The following is a 22,408-nucleotide window of genomic DNA, read 5'->3' on the forward strand; positions in this document are numbered from 1 at the left end:
AGGAAAGAGCACCCCGGGCACCGTCCCAGGGAAAGATCCCACACTGGGCATCAGGAGAGGCTTTGGTTCCTGCAGCGGGAGCCCGGGTCCTCCCCCCATCCCTCTGCTGAGGGGTGCCCCGGCTCCCCCGGCTCCTGCAGCCCGGCTCAGGCGCCTCTGCCCCGGCTGCTCAAACCTGCCCTGGCCCGGGTGTCCCGGTGTCCCGGTGTCCCGATGTCCCGGTGTCCCGGTGTCCCGAGTCGCAGGGGCTGGGACAGAGGCGATGGGGTGCCGGGCTGGGAGCCGGGGGCTGGAGGGGCTGCGGGAGCGGTGCGGGGCCGGGGCACTCGGGGCGCTGCTGCCGGAGGATGCCAGGAGATCGCGGGGGATGCGGGGCCGTGCCAGGGCACGCCGAGGCGATGTCGGACGGATGCCAGGGATGCTGGAGCGGCGCTGGGGCCGTGTCACGGCTCCCGAGGGGATGCCAGGTGACGCTGGGCGTGCCGGGGGATGCCGGGGGACGCCAGGTGAGGCCGGGGCCGTGTCGAGGGACGCTGAGGGATGCCGGGGGGATGCCGGGGCCACGCCCAGGGACGCCGGGGGGATGTCAGGGGATGCCATGGGGGGTGCCCGGCTCCAGGCTCGCTCCAAGACCCACCCCCGGCCCGGAGACCCGCCGGGGCGGGCGGCTCCGGACTACATTTCCCATGGCCGCCGCGGCCGGGGGCGGTGCGGGGCGGCGCGGGGGGCGCGGAGCGCAGGCGGAGGCGCGGAGAGGCGCAGGGGCGGCGGGGCCCGCTCGGCCCGGCTCGGCTCGGCTCGGCCCGGCCCGGCTCGGCGCCGGGCGGGGATGCGGGAGGGGCGGCCCGCGGCCCCCGGCCCCGCTGCCCGCCCGCACCGCTCGCACCGCCGCCACCATGAAGAAGCAATTCAACCGCATGCGCCAGCTCGCCAACCAGACCGTGGGCAGGTAGGGACGGGATGGGATGGGATGGGATGGGATGGGATGGGATGGGATGGGATGGGATGGGATGGGATGGGATGGAATGGGATGGGATGAGGATGGGGACGGACCCAGCCCAGCCCACAGCCCCCATCCCGCCCCCCGCCGCACCCGCACCTGCTCGTTTCCAGCTCCCTGCACGCTCCCTGCCGGCCCCACCGCCCCGACCCCATGTCCTGCCTGCCCCACTGCCCTGGTTCTGCCCCTGCCCGTGTCCTGCCCCTGTCTGCACTCTGGCAGCCTCACTGCCCTCATGCCACACTCTGCCCACTCCCTGCCTGCCCCTCAGCCCCTCCTCCCTTCCTGCCCCAGTGCCCTGATGCTGCACCTGTGCCACTGCCACACTGCCCGCCCCACTGCTCCTGCTCCGTGCCTGCTTCCTTGCCCGAGCCCTGCTTGCCCCTCTGGCCCTAATCCCACTCCCTGCCTGCCCCACAGCCTTCCCGCTCCCTGTGTGCCCTGCTCCCTGTCTGACCCTGACACCCTCTGTCCTCACCGTGCCCCACTCCCTACCCCTGTCCCTGTTCCCTGCCCCCTGTGTGCCCCACTCCCTGTTCTCTGCCTGCCCCATTGCCCCCGTGCCCACCCCTCACGTCCTCCTTGCCCATTCCCTGCCGGTTAACCCCTGCCTGTCTGCCCACATCTGCCCTGCCCCACTCCCTGCTCCCTTTACCTGCTGCTCCCTGCCCGTCCCCTGTCCTGCTGTCCCCTGGGTCCCAGGGCTGCGGGGACCCTCCCCAGCCCCGATGCCGTGGGGTGCCCCACTGCCTCCCCCCCCAGCAGCCCAGGGCGGCCCTCTGGGGCTCTGGAGCCAGAGCCGTGCCCACGGGAATGCCCACGGGAATGCCCACGGGAATGCCCACGGGAATGCCGTGTGCATGGCCAGGCCTGCGTTCGATGGTGGCTGTTGTGTAATTCCTGGAGATTTTGCAGCGGGAGGGGGGGGACGGAAGAGGATTTATTTATTTTCCTTCCCCATCGCGGCTCTGGGGCACTGGCACAGCTGGAGCGGCAGCTCCGCATCGCCTCGGCATGGCCAGGGCTCCGGCTGGCACCGCCCGTGTCCCCGTGTCCCCCCTGGCACCGGGGGTGCTGCGGGAGTTCGGGGCAGGTACGGGAGTGCGGGACAGGGATGTGGGGCAGGGAGTCCGGGCAGGGATGTGGGGCAGGGAGTCCGGGCAGGGATGTGGGGCAGGGAGTCCGGGCAGGGATCACGGCTCAGGAGCTCCGGGGTCCGGTGCGGGAATCTGGCACGGGAATGGTGTGGGAATGTGCAGTGGGAATGTGCAGTGTGAGATGGGCTGTGTGTGGTGTCAGCGTGCTGTGGGATCATGGCACAGGAAATGTGGCACTGGGGATGTGGCACAGGGAATGTGGTACAGGGAAGGTGGCACTGAGGATGTGGCACTGGGGATGTAGCACAGGGAATGTGGCACAGGGAATGTGGCACTGGGGATGTGGTACTGGGGATGTGGCACTGGGGATGTGGCACTGAGGATGTGGCACTGGGAATGTGGCACAGGGAATGTGGCACTGGGGATGTGGCACTGAGGATGTGGCACAGGGAATGTGGCACAGGGAATGTGTCACTGGGAATGTGGCACTGGGAAGGTGGCACTGGAGATGTGGTACTGAGGATGTGGCACAGGGAATGTGGCACAGGGAATGTGGCACAGGGAATATGGCACAGGGAAGGTGGCACTGAGGATGTGGCACTGAGGATGTGGCACTGGGGATGTGGCACAGGGAATGTGGCACAGGGAAGGTGGCACTGGGGATGTGGCACTGAGGATGTGGCACTGGGGATGTGGCACAGGGAATGTGGCACAGGGAAGGTGGCACTGAGGATGTAGCACTGGGAGCATGGTACAGGGAAGGTGGCACTGGGAAGGTGGCTCTGGGAACGTGCTGTGTGTGGTGTGGGAGCACCAGGAGTCCCAGTGCCTGCCGTGGGGAGCAGCAGGGGGAGACTGTTCCGGGCACAGAAGTTGGGATTCTCCTGTGGCATTTGTGCCAGGCCAGGCCCCTCTCAGACCCCTCTGAGGGGGTTGGACTCATTCCCACCCTCTGGAATGAATGGGGGCTGCTCAAGGGGTGTCCACCCCAACGTGTTTATCCCTCTCCCCACTGCCGAGCCCCGGGCACTGCTCTCCGGCCAGCCGGGAATCAGGAATAATGGATGGGATTAAGGAATAAGAGATGGAAATAGGGAATGACAGGTGAAAACAGGGAATCATAGATGGAAGTAAGGAATAATAGATGAAAGTAGGGAAAAATAAAAGGAAGTGGGAAATAGTGCATGGAAATGTGGAATAATACATAGAAATGAGGGATGATCAATGGAACTGAGGATTCATTAATAGAAATAAGGAATAATAAATGGACATAAGGAATAAGAGTAGAACCCTGCTGTTTTGTCTTCCTACCAGAGGCTCACTGGGGGGACAAGCACCACAACCTTTGGGGCTCTGAGGGGTGTCCCCTTCTCCTTGTCACCAAACCCCAGTGCCCCTGTCCTCCTGCAGTGCCAGCACCCTGACTCTGGGAATGGGGATCACCAGGATGGATCCTGTCCCAGCTGAGGGCTGTGCTCACATGGGGGCTGTCTCCTGGGGCATTGCTTCACTCCAGGACAGCAGGGACAGCAGGGACAGCAGGGACAGCAGGGAGCTCTGCCCAGTCCCTCTGCAGGCTGTGCAGAAAGGTGTCCCAGCCCCTGGTGTCTTTTCCTGCTTTAGGTGGTGCAGTTTCCATAAAACAGGGAAGGAGAGAGGAGACTGTGGAGAAACTCCTCTCCATGGGTCAGCAGGGGCAGAGGGAGCAGGAGCAGCCCTTTGTCCCTGAGAGGAGGTCACACAGAGGGACCGAGGGACAGGGCCAAGGTGAGCAGGAGACTCAGGGCTTGGGTCAGGATTGGGGTCAGGGTTAGGGCCAGGGCCAAGGTCTGGGTCAGGATTGGGTTGTAGTTAGGGTTAAAGTCAGGCTTAGGGTCAGGCTTAGGGTAAGGGTCAAGGTTAAGTCCAGGATCAGCTCAGGACAGGGATCAGAACCAGGGAATCATGGGGTCAGGTAGGATCAAGGAGAGGGTCAGGTGAGGAAGTGACTGTGTCCTTTCCAAATCCAGTCTGGAGCTCCGGGTCCCAGCACCTTCCCAGCACTTCCCAGTTCCAAATGGGGAGAGCAGCAGCTCCCACAGAGCTGGAGTGGGAGATCAGAACCTCTGCCAGGCCCTGATCATGGGGTTTATTTTAGTTTAGTTTGTTTGTTTTGAGTTTATTTATTTTATTTACTTTAGGGTTTTTTGTTTTGTTTTGTTTTTTGTTGTTGTTTATTTGGGGTTTTTTTGTCATTTCACTTGGCAGAAAGAACTGGGGGTGCTCAGCCCAGCCCAGCCCCACACTTGGTAGCCAGCCTTGGGAAGAATTCCTGTGCCAGTCCGTGAAGGGCAGGAATATTTATCTCCCTGGGGTGGAAAAGGGAAGAGAAACCAATGAGTGGCTGTAGAACGTTCTGAGGCGGTTTCCTGGGAAGTGCTTTTGTCTTTATTTGTGTTTGTCCGTGCCCTGGCTCCAGGCAGTGGGGACACCAGGATGTCACCTCAGTCACTCGAACCGCCCTGGGACGTTTCCAGGATCGATCCAGGGGATTTTTCCCATGGGTTTAAAGCCCAGTGGCACGCTGGGCTCCCCAGCGGCGGAGGGGATGGAGCTCGCCGGGAATGGTGGCAGAAGCTCGATGGGGTTGGATTTTAACTCCTCGACCTTTCCGAGCATCCCACGCTGTGTCCCCCATCCCGGGGGCAGTGGTGGCATTTGGGGCTGGATGTCACCTCGGTGGCTCGCAGGGAGACGCTTTTCCAAGGCCCAGGGCGGCCGCACCTCCAGACAAAGCCTTTAAACACCGAGCGTTCGTTCCTGGTGCTGCAGGAATATCCGCCAAGAAAGGACATTTTCTGCTCGCACGGAATGAGGGCAGAGGGAAATAACAGCACCACCGGGGATTTTCCCAGTGGGATTTGCGGGAGGGAGCAGCACCCTGTGAATAGCTGCGCTCCCCATCTGCACTTCGGGGTGCCCGTGGCTGCCTCCGGCAGAATCCCCCGGGATTTCGGCTCCGGAGCCGGCGGATCCCGGCAGCCCCGGGGATATTTTTATCCTCCTGGCACAGAGACGGCGCTGACAGCCCGGAATATTCCCGGAGCGGGCTGAGGGGTTTGGCCCTGCGGCAGCTGCCCCAGGGCTCTGCGCTCTGCAGGGGCTTCTCCTGCTGCTAAATCGGGATGGAAGCGGCGACCCCGGGCAGGGAAGCGCCGGCAGCAGAGGGCATCCCGTGCCAAAGGGATGCCAGCGCCGAGCGGGAGATGAGGACAAGAGGCTTTTCTGCCTGGCAGACTCTGTCCCCCATTTTTCTTTGCTTCTCTCGGTTTGCGGGCAGGATGGGGGGAAGCTGCCCAGCCCTGCTGCTGCTGCTCCAGCTGTGCTGCTGCTGCTCCAGCTGTGCTGCTGCTCCAGCCTTGCTGCTGCTGCTCCAGCCTTGCTGCTGCTGCCCAGCCCTGCTGCTGCTGCTGCTCCAGCCCTGCTGCTGCTGCTCCAGCCCTGCTGCTGCTCCAGCCCTGCTGCTGCTGCTGCTCCAGCCCTGCTGCTGCTGCTGCTCAGCCTGGCTCGGCTGCGCGGGCAGAGCCCGGCCCTGGCCGCGCTGGGTGGGCAGCGCTGCCCTGGGCGCAGCCGTGGCCCCCGGGCTGTGGCTCCGTGTCACCCGCGGGCTGTGGCTCCGTGTCACCCCCGGGCTGTGGCTCCGTGTCACCCCCGGGCTCCGTGTCACCCCCGGGCTCCGTGTCACCCCCAGGCTGTGGCTCCGTGTCACCCTCGGCCTGTGGCTCCGTGTCACCCCCGGGCTGTGGCTCCGTGTCACCCGCGGGCTGTGGCTCCGTGTCACCCCCGGGCTCGTGTCACCCCCGGGCTGTGGCTCCGTGTCACCCGCGGGCTGTGGCTCCGTGTCACCCCCGGGCTCCGTGTCACCCGCGGGCTGTGGCTCCGTGTCACCCGCGGGCTGTGGCTCCGTGTCATCCCCGGGCTCCGTGTCACCTGCGGGCTGTGGCTCCGTGTCACCCGCGAGCTGCGGTTCCGTGTCACTCCCGGGCTCCGTGTCACCCCCAGGCTGTGGCTCCGTGTCACCCGCGGGCTCCGTGTCACCCGCGGGCTGTGGCTCCATGTCACCCCCGGGCTCCGTGTCACCCGCGGCAGGACACGCCGGAGCAGCACCGACTGGATGCTGCAGTCGGAGCCGTTTCCCGGGGGAGCTGAGCAGCGATTTCAGGATATCAATATTTGATGTTTTCCTTCTTGCCTGCTGAAAAGGCAGCGGGAAGAAGCCGCGGCTCTGCCGGGGCTGGGCGGGTGCCGGGTTTGTGTCCCCAGGAGTGCTCAGGTGGCGGCAGAAGGGGGGGACAGCGCGACATCGGAGCAGAATCCAGCCCGGATCGCGGAGCCCGGCGCTGGCAGGGCTGTGGCTGGCACCGAGGGGCTTCCTCTCCCTCTGGCAAACGCGGAGGATGCCCAGTGCTTTTCCTGGGGCTGTGGATGAACCTCCCTCCCCAGGCTCCCTCTGGGCTTTGGGGACTCCAGCACCCCGAATTTTCTGGCAGGCACCGGAGGAGACGCGGCAGGAGCGGGTGGGGCCGGACCCTGTTCTGTGTCCCTGCGGGATGGGGACACAGCACTGGGAGCTATTTTTGGGCTAGAGCAAGGAGAAATCAGGGAATAAGCATTGGTAATTAAATAGTGATTAAATATTTACGGGCAGGCTGCAGCGAGGGGTGGCTGGGGCTGGGGCCAAAGGGGTTTTTGGGCAGGGGATGGAGGTGGGGGATTTTCTGGGGCACCATGGACAGGCCCTGCCTCTGGAGATGTTTCATCCCTGCTCCTGCTGCCCCCACACCGGGCATGATGCTTTCCCATTCAGAGATTAATTGCCATGAAATCCTGGCCGTGCTCGGAGTTTTGCAGGCTCAGGGTCAAACCCAAGGCCGGCAGCTCCCTGCCGTGGGTGGCTGAGGCACCAGAGGGGGACAGCGGCGGGGACAGTGACGGGTGCTCCGGCCAGGCAGAGCGGGCTGGCACCAGGAGATGCTCCAGGGAAACACCGGCTCTGCTGCACCGCCCCAGGTCAAGGCTTGGGAAGCTCATGTATTTATTTGGGAATCAACATGATTTGCTTGATTGGTGTTGATTTCTGCTGGCAGCAGTGAACTCTGCAGCAGCACAACCCCAACACGCCGGGGCTGTGTCCCCCCTCGCTGGCTTCAGCTCTCCATGGTCACTGTCCCTTTTCCCCAGCTCCTGCAGGGACAGGTCCGGAGCAGGGCCCGGCTTTGTGCTGGGAAAACTGCTCGGGTGGAAATCTGCAGCAGGAGGGGAGCAGCAGGATTTTGTTTGCCAAAAGGAAAGAGGAAAAGCTTTGGGAGCTGGGAATGCTGGCTGTGGCCCCAAGGGATGTCCCCTCGGGATTCACTCCTGTGGAATGAATTTTGGGGAATTAGGGACCAGACAGGGAAATTAGGGGGTGCCTGCTCCTCTCTCTTGGGAGGCACAGGGACCATCACTCTTCCTTAAGTGGGATTGACTGGAGCAGCCCCTTTGCTCATCCCAATCCATAAAACGCTGCAGCCTGCTTGTTCCCCCCTTTTAAAGGCAAATTCCTCCCTGGCCGGCTGCCCAGCCCGCTGCAGCAGGGCTGGCACAGGGAGATGCTCTCCGGTGAAACCACGGGGGTTCCTCACCCTGAGGATGTGCTTTAAAACAGACCAAGGCCGGGTTTTTGTTATTCTCTTTGAAATGTTGTTTCCTGCTGCCCAAACACACCTCAGAGCAGAGCACGGGTTGGATGTGGCTGCTGGGAGAGAGGGATGTGCAAATCCCACCCAGCTCCTGCCTGGGAGAGGAGAAAACACAGGAAAAAATCCCTTCTTCTGTTCAAGGGAGGAAGTGATTCCTGGGGAGTGAGCAGCAGGGATGTGCCAGCGGCGCCTCACTCCTGCCACCTCCCACTCCTTCAGGATGCTAAAAATATCCCGAGCCGGGGACGGGCGTTGTGGCTGTGCCCGTGGATATTTGCTGCTTTTTTCCCTGTTTGTGCTAATTCTGTGTCACTTCCAATCCTGTCTAAATGACAGCGAAGGTGATTCCCAGAGGAGGAGGCGAAGCTGCTCAGCTCTTGCTCCCAGGTGGGCAGTGCTCCTTGGAGAGGATCTAATCTGTTCATTTCAATAACTAATTTTTTAAATTAAAATAAACAGGGTTTGTTCAATTTATTTTTTAAAATTTATTTTTAAACCACCTTAAATCAGGTGCTGAGACATCTTCCATGCCCAAAGCAGATTTAATGCAGTTGATTTGGAGTGGGCTTGGCACAGGTGCTCAGAGCAGCTGTGGGTGCCCCTGGATCCCTGGCAGTGCCCAAGGCCAGGCTGGACAGGGCTGGGAGCCCCTGGGGCAGTGGGAGGTGTCCCTGCCATGGCAGGGGTGGCACTGGGTGAGCTTTGAGGTCCCTTCCAGCCCAAATCATTCAGTGATTCTGTGATTTGCACTTTCTGCAAGGCTTTGGGTGAGGTGGATTTGTGCAGGAGCCTCTCCTGCTGCTGTCTGACCCTTTCTCTGTGTTTGCTCCTCATTTCCACTACTCCAGCGCTCCCCTCCCTGTCTCCAAGCTGAGAATCCAGCTGGGATGGCAGGAAGGGACCAGGCTCGGGAAATGAAGGGGCTGTTTGCAGGGTGACAGCACCACGCTCTCGCTGTCCCCTGAGTGTCGGAATCTGTGGGTATTGGTGATTCCCAGATTGTAGAAAGTCTCTGTCTGTCAGCCCCGCTGCCAAAGCAGAAGCCATAATTCGTCTGTGCTGGTTTCAAGGTTGTTTATTCTGTTTATCTCTAACATGTTCTGCTGCCCTGCCGCAGCTCTGTCCTGCAGGGCAGCGTGTGGGGCTCTGCCCTCAGTGGGATGGTACAAACATTAAATACCACAAACTACCTGTGCTGGATTTACAATAACGTGCCAATATCTGTCACCTACGTTGGACAGTGTGTCCCCAGCCTGAACCAACAGAAAAATGCCAACACTGCAGTGAAACATGGAGGGCATGAAGAAGGAGGAAAGGACAAGACACACCCAATTTCCTCCATCTTGTCCCCTCTGAACCCCTAATCTAGAAATCTAAAATTTTACTTTTGCACCCGTGTCACACTTAATTATTATTCTTATCAAACACTCAAAGCTTGTAATTCATCCTGTAAGATTGAAAACTCTTTTCCATGGACAGAGATCACAGACAGTGTCTCTGGGGGCTCTGTCCAGGGGGGTTCCTGACCCCTGCCGGGGTCCCAGACCTGCCAGGGCAGCCAGAGGGAAGCCCTGGGTTCCCACACTGGCGGGGCCCCGGGCAGCGGCTCCGCCTCACGTCCCGCAGCTGCCGCTTCCTTTGGGAATCTCCATCCCTGCTCTCCTGGGAATAACGGGGAAATAAGGGAGAGGTGGGACGCAGGCCCTGGATTGCTGTGGCACCTGGCAATGAGCCGTGGAGATGCTCCATGTGCTCCTGCTTTAGGAGGTGAGGCACGGCCTGTGGGAGCAGAGATTCTGAAATCCCCCCTGCATCCCAAAGGAAAAGCAGATCCCGGGTCCATGGTGAGCAGGGGGTGCTGCTGCGTGTCCTAAACCCTTCACCAATGGCTCCTCCCCTCTCTTGTCCTGCAGAGCCGAGAAGACCGAGGTGTTGAGCGAAGATCTGCTGCAGGTGAGGCTCCCTCGGAGCCATCCCGGGGTGTCCATGGGTGCCTGGGCACCTCCGGGGGGGCTACACCCATCAGCAGCTACCTGGTGGTGCCACAGGGTCCCAAAGATCCCTGGTGTTGGGATCCCAGGTGATGGGATCCTCAGTGATGGGATCCCAGGTGATGGGATCCCTGGTTACGGGATCCTGGGGTGCTGGGATCCCCGGTGACGGCCCCATGGCTCCCGCAGGTGGAGAAGCGGCTGGAGCTGGTGAAGCAGGTGTCCCACAGCACCCACAAGAAGCTGACAGCCTGTCTGCAGGGCCAGCAGGGCCTGGACGCCGACAAGCGCTCGGTGAGGGCGGCCGGGCTGGGGGCTCCGGGATCCAGGGATCTGGGGGATCTGGGATCCTGGGATCTGGGGGATCCAGGGATCTGGGGGATCCAGGGGGAACACAGCCCCTCTCTCTGCAGAAGAAGCTGCCCCTGACCACGCTGGCGCAGTGTCTGATGGAGGGATCAGCCGTGCTGGGGGACGATTCCCTGCTGGGGTAAGGGGGGCTGGGGCTGCCCGGGGCCACACTGCCCTGGGGCGGTCTGGGAATGTGCTGGGAATGTGCTGGGGATGCACTGGGATTGCACTGGGAATATAATATAATATAATATAATATAATATAATATAATATAATATAATATAATATAATATAATATAATATAATATAATATAATATAATATAATATAATATAATATAATATAATATAATATAATATAATATAATATAATATAATATAATATAATATAATATAATATAATATAATATAATATAATATAATATAATATAATATAATATAATATAATATAATATAATATAATATAATATAATATAACATAATATAATATAACATAATATAATATAACATAATATAATATAACATAATATAATATAATATAACATAATATAATATAATATAATATAACATAATATAATATAATACAATCCAATATAATACAATGTAACATAATGATACTTTACGTACTATTATATCATTATAAGTGCAATACCGGAGGACTGAGCTCTCCTGGCACGCGGGTGCCCAGGGTGCCCCGGCTGCCGCACTGTGCCAGGCGGGGCTGCCCCGTGCCCCTCCTGGCGCCCCGGGGCCCGTTGCCGGTGCAGGACGGTCCCGTGTCCCCAGCCGTGCCTGTCCCGGCAGGAAGATGCTGCGGCTGTGCGGGGAGGCCGAGGACAAACTGGCGCAGGAGCTGATCCACTTCGAGCTGCAGGTGGAGAGGGACGTGATCGAGCCGCTCTTCGTGCTGGCTGAGGTGCGCCACGGGGCCTGGGCTGTGCTGCGCTCCCCTGGAGCCCTTTTCCTGCCTTCTCCTGCCTTTTCCCGCCTTCTCCCGCCTTCTCCCGCCTTTTCCCGCCTTTTCCTGCCTTTTCCCACCTTTTCCTGCCTTTTCCTGTCTTTTCCTGCCTTCTCCCTCCTTTTCCTGCCTTTTCCTGCCTTTTCCCGCCTTTTCCCGCCTTTTCCCGCCTTCTCCCACCTTTTCCCGCCTTTTCCCGGCCTTTTCCCGCCTTTTCCCGCCTTTTCCCGCCTTTTCCTGCCTTTTCCTGCCTTCTCCTGCCTTCTCCCGCCTTTTCCCGCCTTTTCCTGCCTTCTCCTGCCTTTTCCTGCCTTTTCCCGCCTTCTCCTGCCTTTTCCTGCCTTTTCCCATCTTTTCCTGCCTTTTCCTGCCTTTTCCTGCCTTTTCCTGCCTTCTCCTGCCTTCTCCTGCCTTTTCCTGCCTTCTCCTGCCCTCTCCCAGCTCCCCGGGAGTTTTGCATCCCCGGGGCTGCTCCTCGGGGTTCTGGAGCTCGTTCCGGGTGGGACACGCAGGAGGGACAGGCTGGGCCATTCCCTGAGGATGTTTTGTTATGGAGCTGCATCCTCACCCCCCAGCCCCAGCCCCTGGGTGTGACCCAGCCCCGGACACCTCTCCGGGGGTGTCACCTCCTCCTGTTCCCTGTGCTGCTGCAGGTGGAAATCCCAAATATCCAAAAGCAGAGGAAGCACCTGGCGAAGCTCGTGCTGGACATGGACTCCTCCAGGACGAGGTAGGAAGTGCCTCCAGGTGCTTTATGAGAAACAAACGTTCCCAAGCCATGGGTGGCTCCCAGGAGAGCGGCTCCGGGGCCCTGGCAGCGCAGTTCCCTGGGACAAGGAGCCCTGGCTGTGGCTGTGGGCTCGAGTCGAGCTCTGCGATGAGCCACCATTTCTGCTCCTGTCCGCAGAACCCAGGGGTGGGTTTCCTTGCCTGCCCTCTGCAGCAAAAGTGTCTTTTTTTCTGGCAGAAAGGGTTATTTTGTACTTTTTCCCTGTCTCGGTGAGTTCTGATGCACCCAGCCGGTGCTCCTGCCCCTGCGGTGGCACCGAGGGGATCTGGGATGACATTGTCCCATGGCACTGCTGAGCTGTGTGCCCCGGGACGGGTCTGAGGGGTGTCCACATCCCCAGCGTCATGCCCAGGCTCTCCCATCCCCTTCCTCTCTCTTCCCACCGGGATAGGGCTCCTTATCCTGCTGAAAGAATTCCTGCCCCGCTGTGAGCTGTGGGGACGGAGGGCTGGAAGTGGTTGGGCTGGGATCTCCCCGTGCTGCTCGGCCCTGGTGGCCCTGCAGGCCCTGGGACGTGGTCACCGCTTGGGCTGGTCCCTGTCCCCCCTCAGGTGGCAGCAGTCGGTGAAGTCCTCGGGTCTGGCCAGCAACCTGCAGCCCTCGGGGGCCAAGGCGGACGCTCTCAGGGAGGAGATGGAGGAGGCAGCCAACAGAGTGGAGATCTGCCGGGTATGGCTCCCGGGGCTGAGGGGCTGTGGGCTCCCGGCTCGGGGGAAAGCCGCAGCCTCTCCTCTCACCCCTCTGCACCTTCCTCCCCGCCTTGCTGCCCCTCCCCGGGCTGGCCCCAGACCCAGCTCGGCACCTCTGGGTGACGCTCCCAGCCAAGCAGGGCGTCCCCAGCCGCTCCGTCCCCATCCTGCACATCCCTCAGAGCCGGAGGGGCTCCATTCCCTGGGCACCCGTCCTGGCAGAGCTCAGGCACGGCCAGCCCTGGCACTGGCAGAGACATTGCTCCACCTTCCCTGTGCTGGGTCGGTTTCTGTCATTTTCAAGCACTAAGAGGGGCTTTCACCCCCTTCCTTGGGATAAGAGAGTCCAAACTCCCTTCTTTGTCCTTTGGGGGAAGCTGGGCCCTGCTCAGGCTGCAGTGGGGGAGGCTCCTGAGCTCCCCTGACACCCAACCCTGACCCTGTGTCACCGCTGGGACCGGGCTGGTCCCTGCTGCTGGCTCGGGAGGGGCCCTGGCGGTGGCAGGGACGGTGACAGATCCTCCGCCCCTGCAGGACCAGCTCTCGGCTGACATGTACAATTTCGTGGCCAAAGAAGTCGACTATGCAAACTATTTTCAAACTGTAAGTGCCACCGCCCCCGCTGTCCCTCTGTCCCTGTCCCGGCAGTGCGGTGACCCCGGTGTCCCCACAGCTGATCGAGGTGCAGGCCGAGTACCACCGCAAATCCCTGGCGCTCCTGCAGAACTTCCTGCCGCAGATCAAAGCCCAGCAGGGTGAGTGCCCGCAGCTCTGGCCCTGCCTGTGGCACCCGGGGGCTGTGACAGGCTCTGTGACCCCGCGGGGACAGCTGAGCACCCTCCCTTTGCTTGTGCTGCCTGCATCCCGCCTGTCCTGGTGCTGGGAGGGGATCCCCAGCACCCCATCCCATCCCATCCCATCCCATCCCATCCCATCCCATCCCATCCCATCCCATCCCATCCCATCCCATCCCATCCCATCCCTGCCTTAAACCGTGATGGAAGAATATTGCAAAAGTTTGCCTGTGGTTACCCCTGTGGAAAATGTTATCCTTTGAAATCCTGTGAGGGCTGGAAAAGACCAGAGCTGCAGGTCCTGTTCTACCAACACCCATACAGAGCATTGTGCTGCCAAAACTGTGACCTTTGGGGAGGGGCTGCTGGATCTGGCACCACCCTCCCTCTCCCCTGCCCCCTCTGCCCGTCACAGAGGCGTGGATGGAGAAGCCCTCCTTTGGGAAGCCCCTGGAGGAGCACCTGGCTGTCAGCGGGAGGGAGATCGCCTTCCCCGTGGAGGCCTGTGTCACCATGCTGCTGGAATGTGGCATGCAGGAGGAGGTGGGTCCCTGCTGGAACTGGGGGTGCAGGAGGAGGTCGGTCCCTGCTGGGACTGGGGGTGCAGGAGGAGCTGGGTCCCTGCTGGAACTGGGGGTGCAGTAGGAGGTTGGTCCCTGCTGGGATTGGGGGTGCAGGAGGAGCTGGGTCCCTGCTGGAATTGGGGGTGCAGGAGGAGCTGGGTCCCTGCTGAGATTGGGGGTGCAGGAGGAGGTCGGTCCCTGCTGGGACTGGGGGTGCAGGAGGAGGTGGGTCCCTGCTGGGATTGGGGGTGCAGGAGGAGGTGGGTCTGTGCTGGAATTGGGGGTGCAGGGGGATCTGGGTCCCTGCTGGAACTGGGGGTGCAGGAGGAGCTGGGTTGTCACAGGCGTCCCCAGGGCCAGGGTGAGGAACTGGGGGGCTCCAGGGATGTGCCCAGCCCCCAGCCCTGTCCAACACTCTCTGCCCAGGGTCTCTTCCGAGTGGCTCCCTCGGCCTCCAAGCTGAAGAAGCTCAAGGCTGCCCTGGACTGCTGCGTGGTGGACGTGCAGGAGTACTCAGCTGACCCCCATGCCATCGCAGGTGGGGCTCCTTGGGCCGGGGTGGCCCCTCGGGGCACCCTGAGGGGGATCAGTGCCACCAAGTCCAGCTGGAGACAGGAACCAGTGGTGCCGCCCAGGGGTTGATGCTGGGGCTGGTTTTGTTGGGTTAATTTTGTCATGAACGAGTGGCCTGGCTAATGGGGCAGGGTGCTCAGTGAGGTGACACAACCTGGGGCAGCGGCTGCCCCAGAGAGGTGCTGCCATGCAGAGGGAAGGTGCTGAGAGGGGCAAGGTGGGCGCTGGGTCGGGGTGCCACAGGCTGCCCCAAGGCAGGGACACCAGCGGGTGCTCTGGGGTGGGCTGGAGGTCAGGCTGGGGGGATGTGGGTCCAAGTGTCCAGGAGCAAAACCACTCGGTGCCCAACAGCTGGTGCCACCTGCAGTGCCAACCCTGTGTCCCCTGTGTGCCACAGGAGCCCTCAAGTCCTACCTGCGGGAGCTGCCCGAGCCCCTGATGACGTTCGAGCTGTATGAGGAGTGGATCCAGGCCTCCAAGTGAGTCTGGGACATGCCCCCGTCCCTCCGTGGCACAGGCAGGGACAGCCTGGCTCCCCAGGGGTGCTTTGGGCTTTTTCTGGCACGGTTCACAGCATCTGGGATGTTTCCTCCGGGCTACGAGAGCCATGGAGGGGTGAGAGGTCCAGAAGGGATCCCTTCTCCTTGGGACAGCTTCTGGGGCTTAATTTGCTTCCATGATGGTGGTGGCAGCCTGGGGGTCTCGCAGGGTCCCCACGGTGGGGCTGGTGGGGTCAGGGCAGGGTGGGGATGGGGGATAACCCCTCTGGCACCTGCCTGCAGCATCCCGGAGCAGGAGAAGCGGCTGCAGGCTCTCTGGAATGCCTGTGAGAAGCTGCCCAAAGCCAACTACAACAACATCAGGTGAGCCCGGGGCCAGCAGGGCCTGGGAGGGGACACCGAGGCGGTGAGCCCTGCACTGACCCCTTTGGGATCTGCCTTCCAGGTACGTGATTAAATTCCTGGCCAAGCTGACCGAGTACCAGGACCTGAACAAAATGACCCCGAGCAACGTGGCCATCGTGCTGGGACCCAACCTGCTGTGGCCACAGGCCGAAGGGTGAGCGCGGGGTGAGGGGCAGATCCCGCTGGGAACCATGATGGGAACCCTGCTGGGAATCCCGCTGGGAATCCTGCCAAAAATCCTGCTGGGACCCTGCTGGGACCCTGCTGGGACCCTGCTGTCCTGAGGGGGTGCTGAGCTGCCTCCCCTCACAGGAACATGACGGAGATGATGACGACGCTGTCGCTGCAGATCGTGGGCATCATCGAGCCGCTCATCCAGCACGCAGACTGGTTCTTCCCGGGAGGTAGGGCGTGCCCGGGCCCCGGGGACACCTCCTGGGGAGGGGCTCAGAGCTCCCAGGCTTGGTTTTGGCAGCCCCCTCTGCTTGCTGGAGCTCAGGCAGGGCTCTGGCCAGACTTAGAGTGGCACTGAGCGCAAACCAGCAGTGCCAACACCCCTCGAGCACACCTGTAGTGCCAACACCCCCAAGCATACCTGCAGTGCCGACACCCCCAGTCCCTGCCCTCCCTGGGCACAGCCCCCCAACACCCTCTGTGCCCCCAGACATCGAGTTCAACGTGACGGGGAACTACGGCAGCCCCCTGCACGTCAACCACAACGCCAACTACAGCTCCATGCCGTCCCCGGACATGGAGCACGGCGAGCGCCGGCAGCACGAGCAGGCCCGGCGGCCCCTCAGCGTGGCCACCGACAACATGATGCTGGAGTTCTGCAAGAAGGATGGGTAGGGACACTGCCGGCTTGGGGACAGGGAGGGGCAGTGACACCGGGACAGGGTGCTCAGCGTGCCTGGGCTGGGTGGCACTGAGCTGCTGGAGCTGGGTGCTGCCAGGGGGAGGGACCCCCTGCTTTCCATGCCAGGCTCTTGGGGGTGCTCAGGGCTCCACGCCTGCCCCCAGCCCACTGCAGATGGGAGTGGGGTGGCCCATGGGTGACACTGGGGCTGTGCCATGCCACACACAGGTGTCCTGGTATCCTCAAGGTCTGCAGCATTTGCTCCAGGGGAAAGCTCCCCATTGCCAGCCTTGCATGTCCCCCGTCCGTGACACCTCACAGGGACCTCAAACAGTCGACTGGGCTCCAAAAAACTCCCCAGAGCTCTGCCCACCCCAAAATGTCCCCATTTCCAGAAGGCATCCCAAGCTGTCCCACCGCTGGCACAGCCTGGTCCCTGCTCAGCCCCTCTGCCCCTCTCTCAAAGCCCCTTGGCCTCGCAGCTCCTTTGCCCAGCGCTGACCTCTGTCCCTGTGCACTCTGCAGGTTCAGGGGGTTTTCACATTAATAATCCTTTGTTTCTGCCCATGCAGCCTTAGGAAAATCCAAAGGTACCGTGTCCTCTGCAGGCTGCTGGGAGGGTGCTGGGTGGGTGCTGGGAGGGTGCTGGAGGGTGCTGGTGCCTGCTGGTTCTTGGGGAAGGGAGACGTGGCTGTTGGGTGACACAAACTCAACCCACGCTGCCACCCCTGCCCTACTGCCCTGTAGTTTCATTCCCAGCAGTTTCCCTGTGGAAGAGGCGTTTTTAGGGACCCCGAAGGAGTGGTGAGGGGGTGCTGGCGGTGCCCTCCAGCCTGGTGGGTGCTGACCCCCGTCTCTGTGTCCCCAGCATGGGCGTCAGGGTGATGGACACCTCGTGGGTGGCTCGCCGAGGCACCTCCACGGGGCGCAAGGCGACCTCGGCCCCCCCGGCCGCGCAGCCCCCGGCCCCGCCCGCCGAGCTGCCCCCCACGCCGCACTCGCCCATTCCCGAGCAGTCCCCGGAGATCTCAGCAACGCCCTCCCCGCCTCCCGCCGGCTTCGGCTTCCCCCCGGCAGCCGAGCGGACAAGGTAAGGCCACCGCGCCCCGGTCCCCAAGCCGGGCATCCTCCCCGCGAGAGAGGCCAGCGGGAAACAAGCGCAGCAGGAGAGGGGCAGAGTCCCGGGGCAGCGGGAGAGGATGCTCTGCACCCCCGGGAGAGGATGCTCTGCACCCCCGGGAGAGGGGCAGGGTCCCGGGGCAGCGGGAGAGGATGCTCTGCATCCCCGGGAGAGGGGCAGAGTCCCGGGGCAGCGGGAGACGATGCTCTGCACTCCCACAGCCACCACCACCTCCCCATCCTGCCAGTCCCATGAGAACCGTGCCGCCTTCAGGAAGTCTGAGGGCTCCTTGCCCGGGTGTCACTGGGCTCTAGTGGAGTTTGGGTGCTGCAGGAAGGTGCAGAGAAAGGCCCCAGGGAGCCCAGCACCCCTGGGACATTTGTCTGCCCAGGCTCCGAGTCCGACTTTATTCTGCCCAGCTCATGTGGAGAAAGCCCCTAAATCGCACTTTTCTGCCCCAAAAGGGAGGCGGAGCCGGGCCGGGGTGCTCTGTGCCCCCCGAACCCCTGGCTCTGTCCCCCTTGTCCCCCTGGCTCTGTCCCCCTTGTCCCCCAGGCTCTGTCCCCCCCGAACCCCTGGCTCTGTTCCCCTGGCTCTGTCCCCCCGAACCCCTGGCTCTGTCCCCCCCGAACCCCTGGCTCTGTCCCCGGGGGGCTGGGGCGTCACCGCCGGCCGGGGGGACCCCGGGGCCGGGGGGGACACAAGCGCCGGGGGCTGAGGAACGCCGGGGCGGCGGGAGGGGAACAGCAGTGCGGAGCACTGGGTGCGGGCAGGAGCTCACGGCTCTCCCTCTTCTCTTCGTCTTCTTCGTCTTCTTCGTCTTCTTCATCATATCCATCTTCTTCGTCTTCGTCTTCTTCGTCTTTGTCTTCTTCTTTTTCTTCTCCTTCTTCCACTGTTTATTTTCAATTTTCTTTTTTGTTGTTATGGGTTATCTTTTACGTTTTCCTGCTGTTTGATTTTTGGTTTTTTCCTTTTTTTTTTCTAATCACATTTTAAATTGGTTTTTTTGAGTTTTCTTTGTTATTTTTAAATTTAACTTTATTATTTAATTATCTTGTATTTTTTTTTATTCTAATTCTTTAACTGTTTAATTTTTGTTTTTCATTGTTTTAATTATATTTTTAATTTAATTTCAAATTTAACTTTTTTTAAAATTCTTTATATGCTTGAAACCTTTCCTTTCCTTTCCTTTCCTTTCCTTTCCTTTCCTTTCCTTTCCTTTCCTTTCCTTTCCTTTCCTTTCCTTTCCTTTCCTTTCCTTTCCTTTCCTTTCCTTTCCTTTCCTTTCCTTTCCTTTCCTTTCCTTTCCTTTCCTTTCCTTTCCTTTCCTTTCCTTTCCTTTCCTTTCCTTTCCTTTCCTTTCCTTTCCTTTCCTTTCCTTTCCTTTCCTTTCCTTTCCTTTCCTTTCCTTTCCTTTCCTTTCCTTTCCTTTCCTTTCCTTTCCTTTCCTTTCCTTTCCTTTCCTTTCCTTTCCTTTCCTTTCCTTTCCTTTCCTTTCCTTTCCTTTCCTTTCCTTTCCTTTCCTTTCCTTTCCTTTCCTTTCCTTTCCTTTCCTTTCCTTTCCTTTCCTTTCCTTTCCTTTCCTTTCCTTTCCTTTCCTTTCCTTTCCTTTCCTTTCCTTTCCTTTCCTTTCCTTTCCTTTCCTTTCCTTTCCTTTCCTTTCCTTTCCTTTCCTTTCCTTTCCTTTCCTTTCCTTTCCTTTCCTTTCCTTTCCTTTCCTTTCCTTTCCTTTCCTTTCCTTTCCTTTCCTTTCCTTTCCTTTCCTTTCCTTTCCTTTCCTTTCCTTTCCTTTCCTTTCCTTTCCTTTCCTTTCCTTTCCTTTCCTTTCCTTTCCTTTCCTTTCCTTTCCTCTCCCGCTGCCCGCGGGCTGTCTCCCCGTGCCCGTTCCGTGCCCCGTGCCCGCCCCAGCACGGTGAAGCCCCCGGAGCCGCCCCCCGCGGCCGAGCAGAGCCCGCACTCGCTGCGCAGAGGTAGGAGCGGGCCGGGGCGGGGGGGTCCCGCGGGCGGCCCGGCGCTGACCCCGCTGTCGCTGTCTCTGTCCCGCAGGGCCCAGGAAGCTGGCGCCCATCCCGCCCCGGGAGGGGCAGCCATCCCCGGCCAGCCTGTCCCCGACGCCCCCCAGCACCCCGTCCCCGTACGGCCCCCCCGGAGCCGCCCCCGCGGCCGGGCCGCCCCCGCCGCTGCCGTCCCCCGCCGCCGCCGCCGCCGCCCCCCGCGCCCGGGCCGCCCCCAAAGCGCGGCCGCGCCCCGCGCTGCCCCCCCCGCCGCAGCCGCCCCCGGCCGCCCCCGCGCCCCCCCAGCCCCCGGAGCCGCCCCGCCCGGACGCCGCGGGCCCCGGGGACGGCGCGCTCACAGGTAACCCCGGCGGGGGCGGCTCCCGGGGGGGTGGCGGAGTCCCCGGCCCCGAGAAGGCGGCAGTGCGCCCTGCAAGGTGCTGATGGCCCCAGGAAGGTGGCACCCTCCCCGCAGAGCTGGAGCGGTCCCCCGAAAGGCAAAACTGTGCCCGGGAAGGCAGAGCTGTCCCCGGGAAGGCGGTGATGTCCCTGGAAAGGCAGAGCTGTCCCCGGGAAGGCGGTGATGTCCCCGGGAGGGTGGTGATGTCCCCGGGAAGGTGACAATGTCCCTGGAAAGGCAGAGCTGTCCCCAGGGAGGCGGTGATGTCCCCAGGAAGGTGACAATAGCCCAGGCAAGGTAGAACTGTCCCCAGCGAGGTGGTGCCTTTCCAGGAGGGTGCCAGCGTCCCCCTGAGGGTGGCCATGTACTCAGGAGGGTGGTGATGCCCCTGGAAAAGTGGAACTGTCCCCAGGACGGTGGCGAGGAGCCCAGGGAGGTGTCAATGCATCGAGAAGCTGTGTCCCCTGGGAGGTGGCAGGGTCACCAGGAACGTGACATCCCCGGGAGCTGTGCTGCTGGTCCTGCTGCTCTGCCCGCCCTGCCCTGGGCTCTGTTGGTGCCGTGTCCCCCTGGGGTCCCTGTGCTGCTGTGGGGGGACAGCCAGGGGGAAGCTTTGGGAGTGCAGGTGGCACTGGGGGCCACGGAGGGCACAGAGGTGGGGGCGGTGTCCCAGTGTCCCTTCTGCAGGATCTGGCAGGACTCAGGGCTCTGTCCCTGCGTGCCCGTCCTGCCTGTGAGGGTGGGACAGCCTGAGTGGCAGCGAGGGGCTGGTCACCGTGTCCCCAGGGGCTGCCTCCTGCCTTTGGGTGGCACTGGCACCGGTGTGGCTCTGCCAACGCATTGCTGTGGGGCTGGCAGGGCACCCTGGCATGGATGCAGCCCTGACATCACACCTGGCATCACCTCCGGCTCAGGTGCAGCTCCCCTGTGCCAAGGTGGGACAGGATCCTGAGCCACATCCTGAGCAACATCCCTGAGAAACATCCCTGGGCAACATCCCTGGGCAATGTCCCTGAGAAATATCCCTGATAAATGCCCCTGAGAAATATCCCTGGGCAACATCCCTGGGCAATATCCCTGAGAAATATCCCTGATAAATGCCCCTGAGAAATATCCCTGGGCAACATCCCTGGGCAATGTCCCTGAGAAATATCCCTGAGAAATGTCCCTGCGAAATGTCCCTGAGCTGGGCAGGAGTGGCAGAGGTGCTTCTTCTGTCGGAGGGGGTTGCTCTGCTCTCAGTAAGGGACACGGTGACACCGCCTGCCTGTGGCTGTGCTGACCCTGTCACTTCACACGTGCAGCCTCACCCTGCGAGAGGGGACAGCGGTGTCACCCGCGCTCGGTGGCACAGAGCTTCGAGGGACACGGCCAGCGTGTGGGGACAGCTGGTGTCACCGCCCTGGCTCGGGTGGGGTGCACAGAGCAGAGGGCGGTGGTGACACCCTGGTGGTGGCAGTAGCGCGGTGCCAGCCCCGCTGGGTGTCCCCATCACCGTGCCCTCCCGCAGGTCTGCTCCGTTTTGAGGTCCCCTCCCTCCAAGTGTCCCCGGACGCCGCCCTGTGCCGGGACCCGCCCGAGGCAGCTCAGAGACTCTCGGGGCCGAGCCTGACCCCGCGGCAGGAGGAGGAGGAGGAGGAGGAATCGGAGAGCACAGCCCTATGACAGTGTCCCTGTCCCCAAGCTGATCCGTGCGGCACGCGGGGGCCAGCACCGGCCACCGGCCCCGAGGGCCACGGGCCCCTTTTGGGTGGCAAAGCGCCCGGTTTGGGGGCGGCCGCTGTTCTTTAGTTCATTTTTGTTCGCCTTATCGAGACTTTGCCTTCGAACCGGGTGCCTGCCCCCCTGCCCCGCAGCACCCACGACCCTGGGGCGGTGCCACCACGTCCTCCGTGCCCCCAGGCGGGTGCCACTGGGTGCTGGCCAGGTGACGAGGAGCTCGCTGGCGCTTTGCAGTGGGATTTCCTTTCTTTGGCTTCTTCCCCCTCTGCTTGTTTGGGAGCAGGATGGGACCTGACCAGCAATAACCTGGGGATGCAGGATGTGCCCCCCGGCTCTCGGGGTGCTGGCAGGGGAGGTGCACGGCCCTCGGCACCCGCTGTCCCCGGGGCTTGGTGGCTTTGGTCGTGCATGCACAGACAAATTAACCTTTTATCCTTTCCAGAGAGAGAAGAGCTGTATATATATATCGGCAGAGATATATATATATTCTATATTTGTATAGAGAGAGAGAAATTATAGAGAGATTTGTTTTATCTGGAGCCATTCCCGCCCAGCCGGGGTGAGAGGGAGATGGAAATGGCAGCGCTTCGCCCCCGCCCCGCTCGCACCGTGCCCCCCGCCCCAGGTGGGCACCGGGGGGGCACCAGCACCCCAAAGCAATCAATAAATCCAATAAATCCGTGTGCCACTCGCTGAGAACTTCCCGGTGGCGCTGGCCTTTCCTTCCTGCCCCGGCCTTGGGGGGAGGAATGGGAGGTGGAGAGCGTTTGGGTGATAAAACGGTGGTTTGGTGTTTTATCGGGAACCTTATGGGTCGGGTGCCATGGGATGGGGCAGGGTCCACCTCCCCCCGAAACAGCCACCCCACACGGCAGGATCCAGC

At 61.3% G+C, this 22,408-nt stretch overlaps 1 protein-coding gene and 1 long non-coding RNA gene across 5 annotated transcripts; both read left to right on the plus strand.

The window, feature by feature from the left end:
- Positions 1-723: 723 nt before the first annotated feature.
- Positions 724-22,224, plus strand: ARHGAP44 (Rho GTPase activating protein 44). Of its 4 annotated transcripts, XM_032751570.3 has the most exons (21): positions 725-949; positions 9,731-9,770; positions 9,998-10,102; positions 10,222-10,298; positions 10,963-11,074; positions 11,770-11,846; positions 12,458-12,575; positions 13,130-13,198; positions 13,269-13,350; positions 13,805-13,932; positions 14,379-14,490; positions 14,923-15,004; positions 15,308-15,388; positions 15,471-15,584; positions 15,743-15,834; positions 16,095-16,275; positions 16,859-16,876; positions 17,155-17,376; positions 19,318-19,379; positions 19,456-19,764; positions 21,314-22,224. In XM_032751570.3, exons 1-21 carry the CDS (start codon positions 897-899, stop codon positions 21,466-21,468), a joined length of 2,289 nt encoding a protein of 762 aa, XP_032607461.2. In that variant the 5' UTR covers positions 725-896; the 3' UTR covers positions 21,469-22,224. The 4 variants fall into 4 exon arrangements, with proteins under 4 accessions (XP_041575802.1, XP_032607461.2, XP_072793135.1 ...); XM_041719868.2 differs by lacking the exon at positions 16,859-16,876 and having other exon boundaries at positions 724-949; XM_072937034.1 differs by lacking the exon at positions 19,456-19,764 and having other exon boundaries at positions 728-949.
- Positions 2,760-3,167, plus strand: LOC140685274 (uncharacterized). Its single transcript, XR_012058625.1, has 2 exons — positions 2,760-2,817; positions 2,874-3,167. It is a non-coding gene; the product is annotated as an uncharacterized lncRNA (long non-coding RNA).
- Positions 22,225-22,408: the final 184 nt, after the last annotated feature.

This window comes from Taeniopygia guttata, chromosome 18, assembly GCF_048771995.1.
Source record: "Taeniopygia guttata chromosome 18, bTaeGut7.mat, whole genome shotgun sequence".
Lineage (NCBI taxonomy): Eukaryota > Metazoa > Chordata > Aves > Passeriformes > Estrildidae > Taeniopygia > Taeniopygia guttata.

What these genes read in the sequence shown, in the direction of transcription:
- ARHGAP44 (XM_032751570.3), top strand. Translation starts at nt 897, where the DNA reads ATGAAGAAGCAATTCAACCGCATGCGCCAGCTCGCCAACCAGACCGTG. An exon ending in GCCAACCAGACCGTGGGCAG is followed by an intron (nt 950 to 9,730) that starts GTAGGGACGGGA and finishes CTTGTCCTGCAG; the next exon opens with AGCCGAGAAGACCGAGGTGT. An exon ending in AATGTGGCATGCAGGAGGAG is followed by an intron (nt 13,933 to 14,378) that starts GTGGGTCCCTGC and finishes CTCTCTGCCCAG; the next exon opens with GGTCTCTTCCGAGTGGCTCC.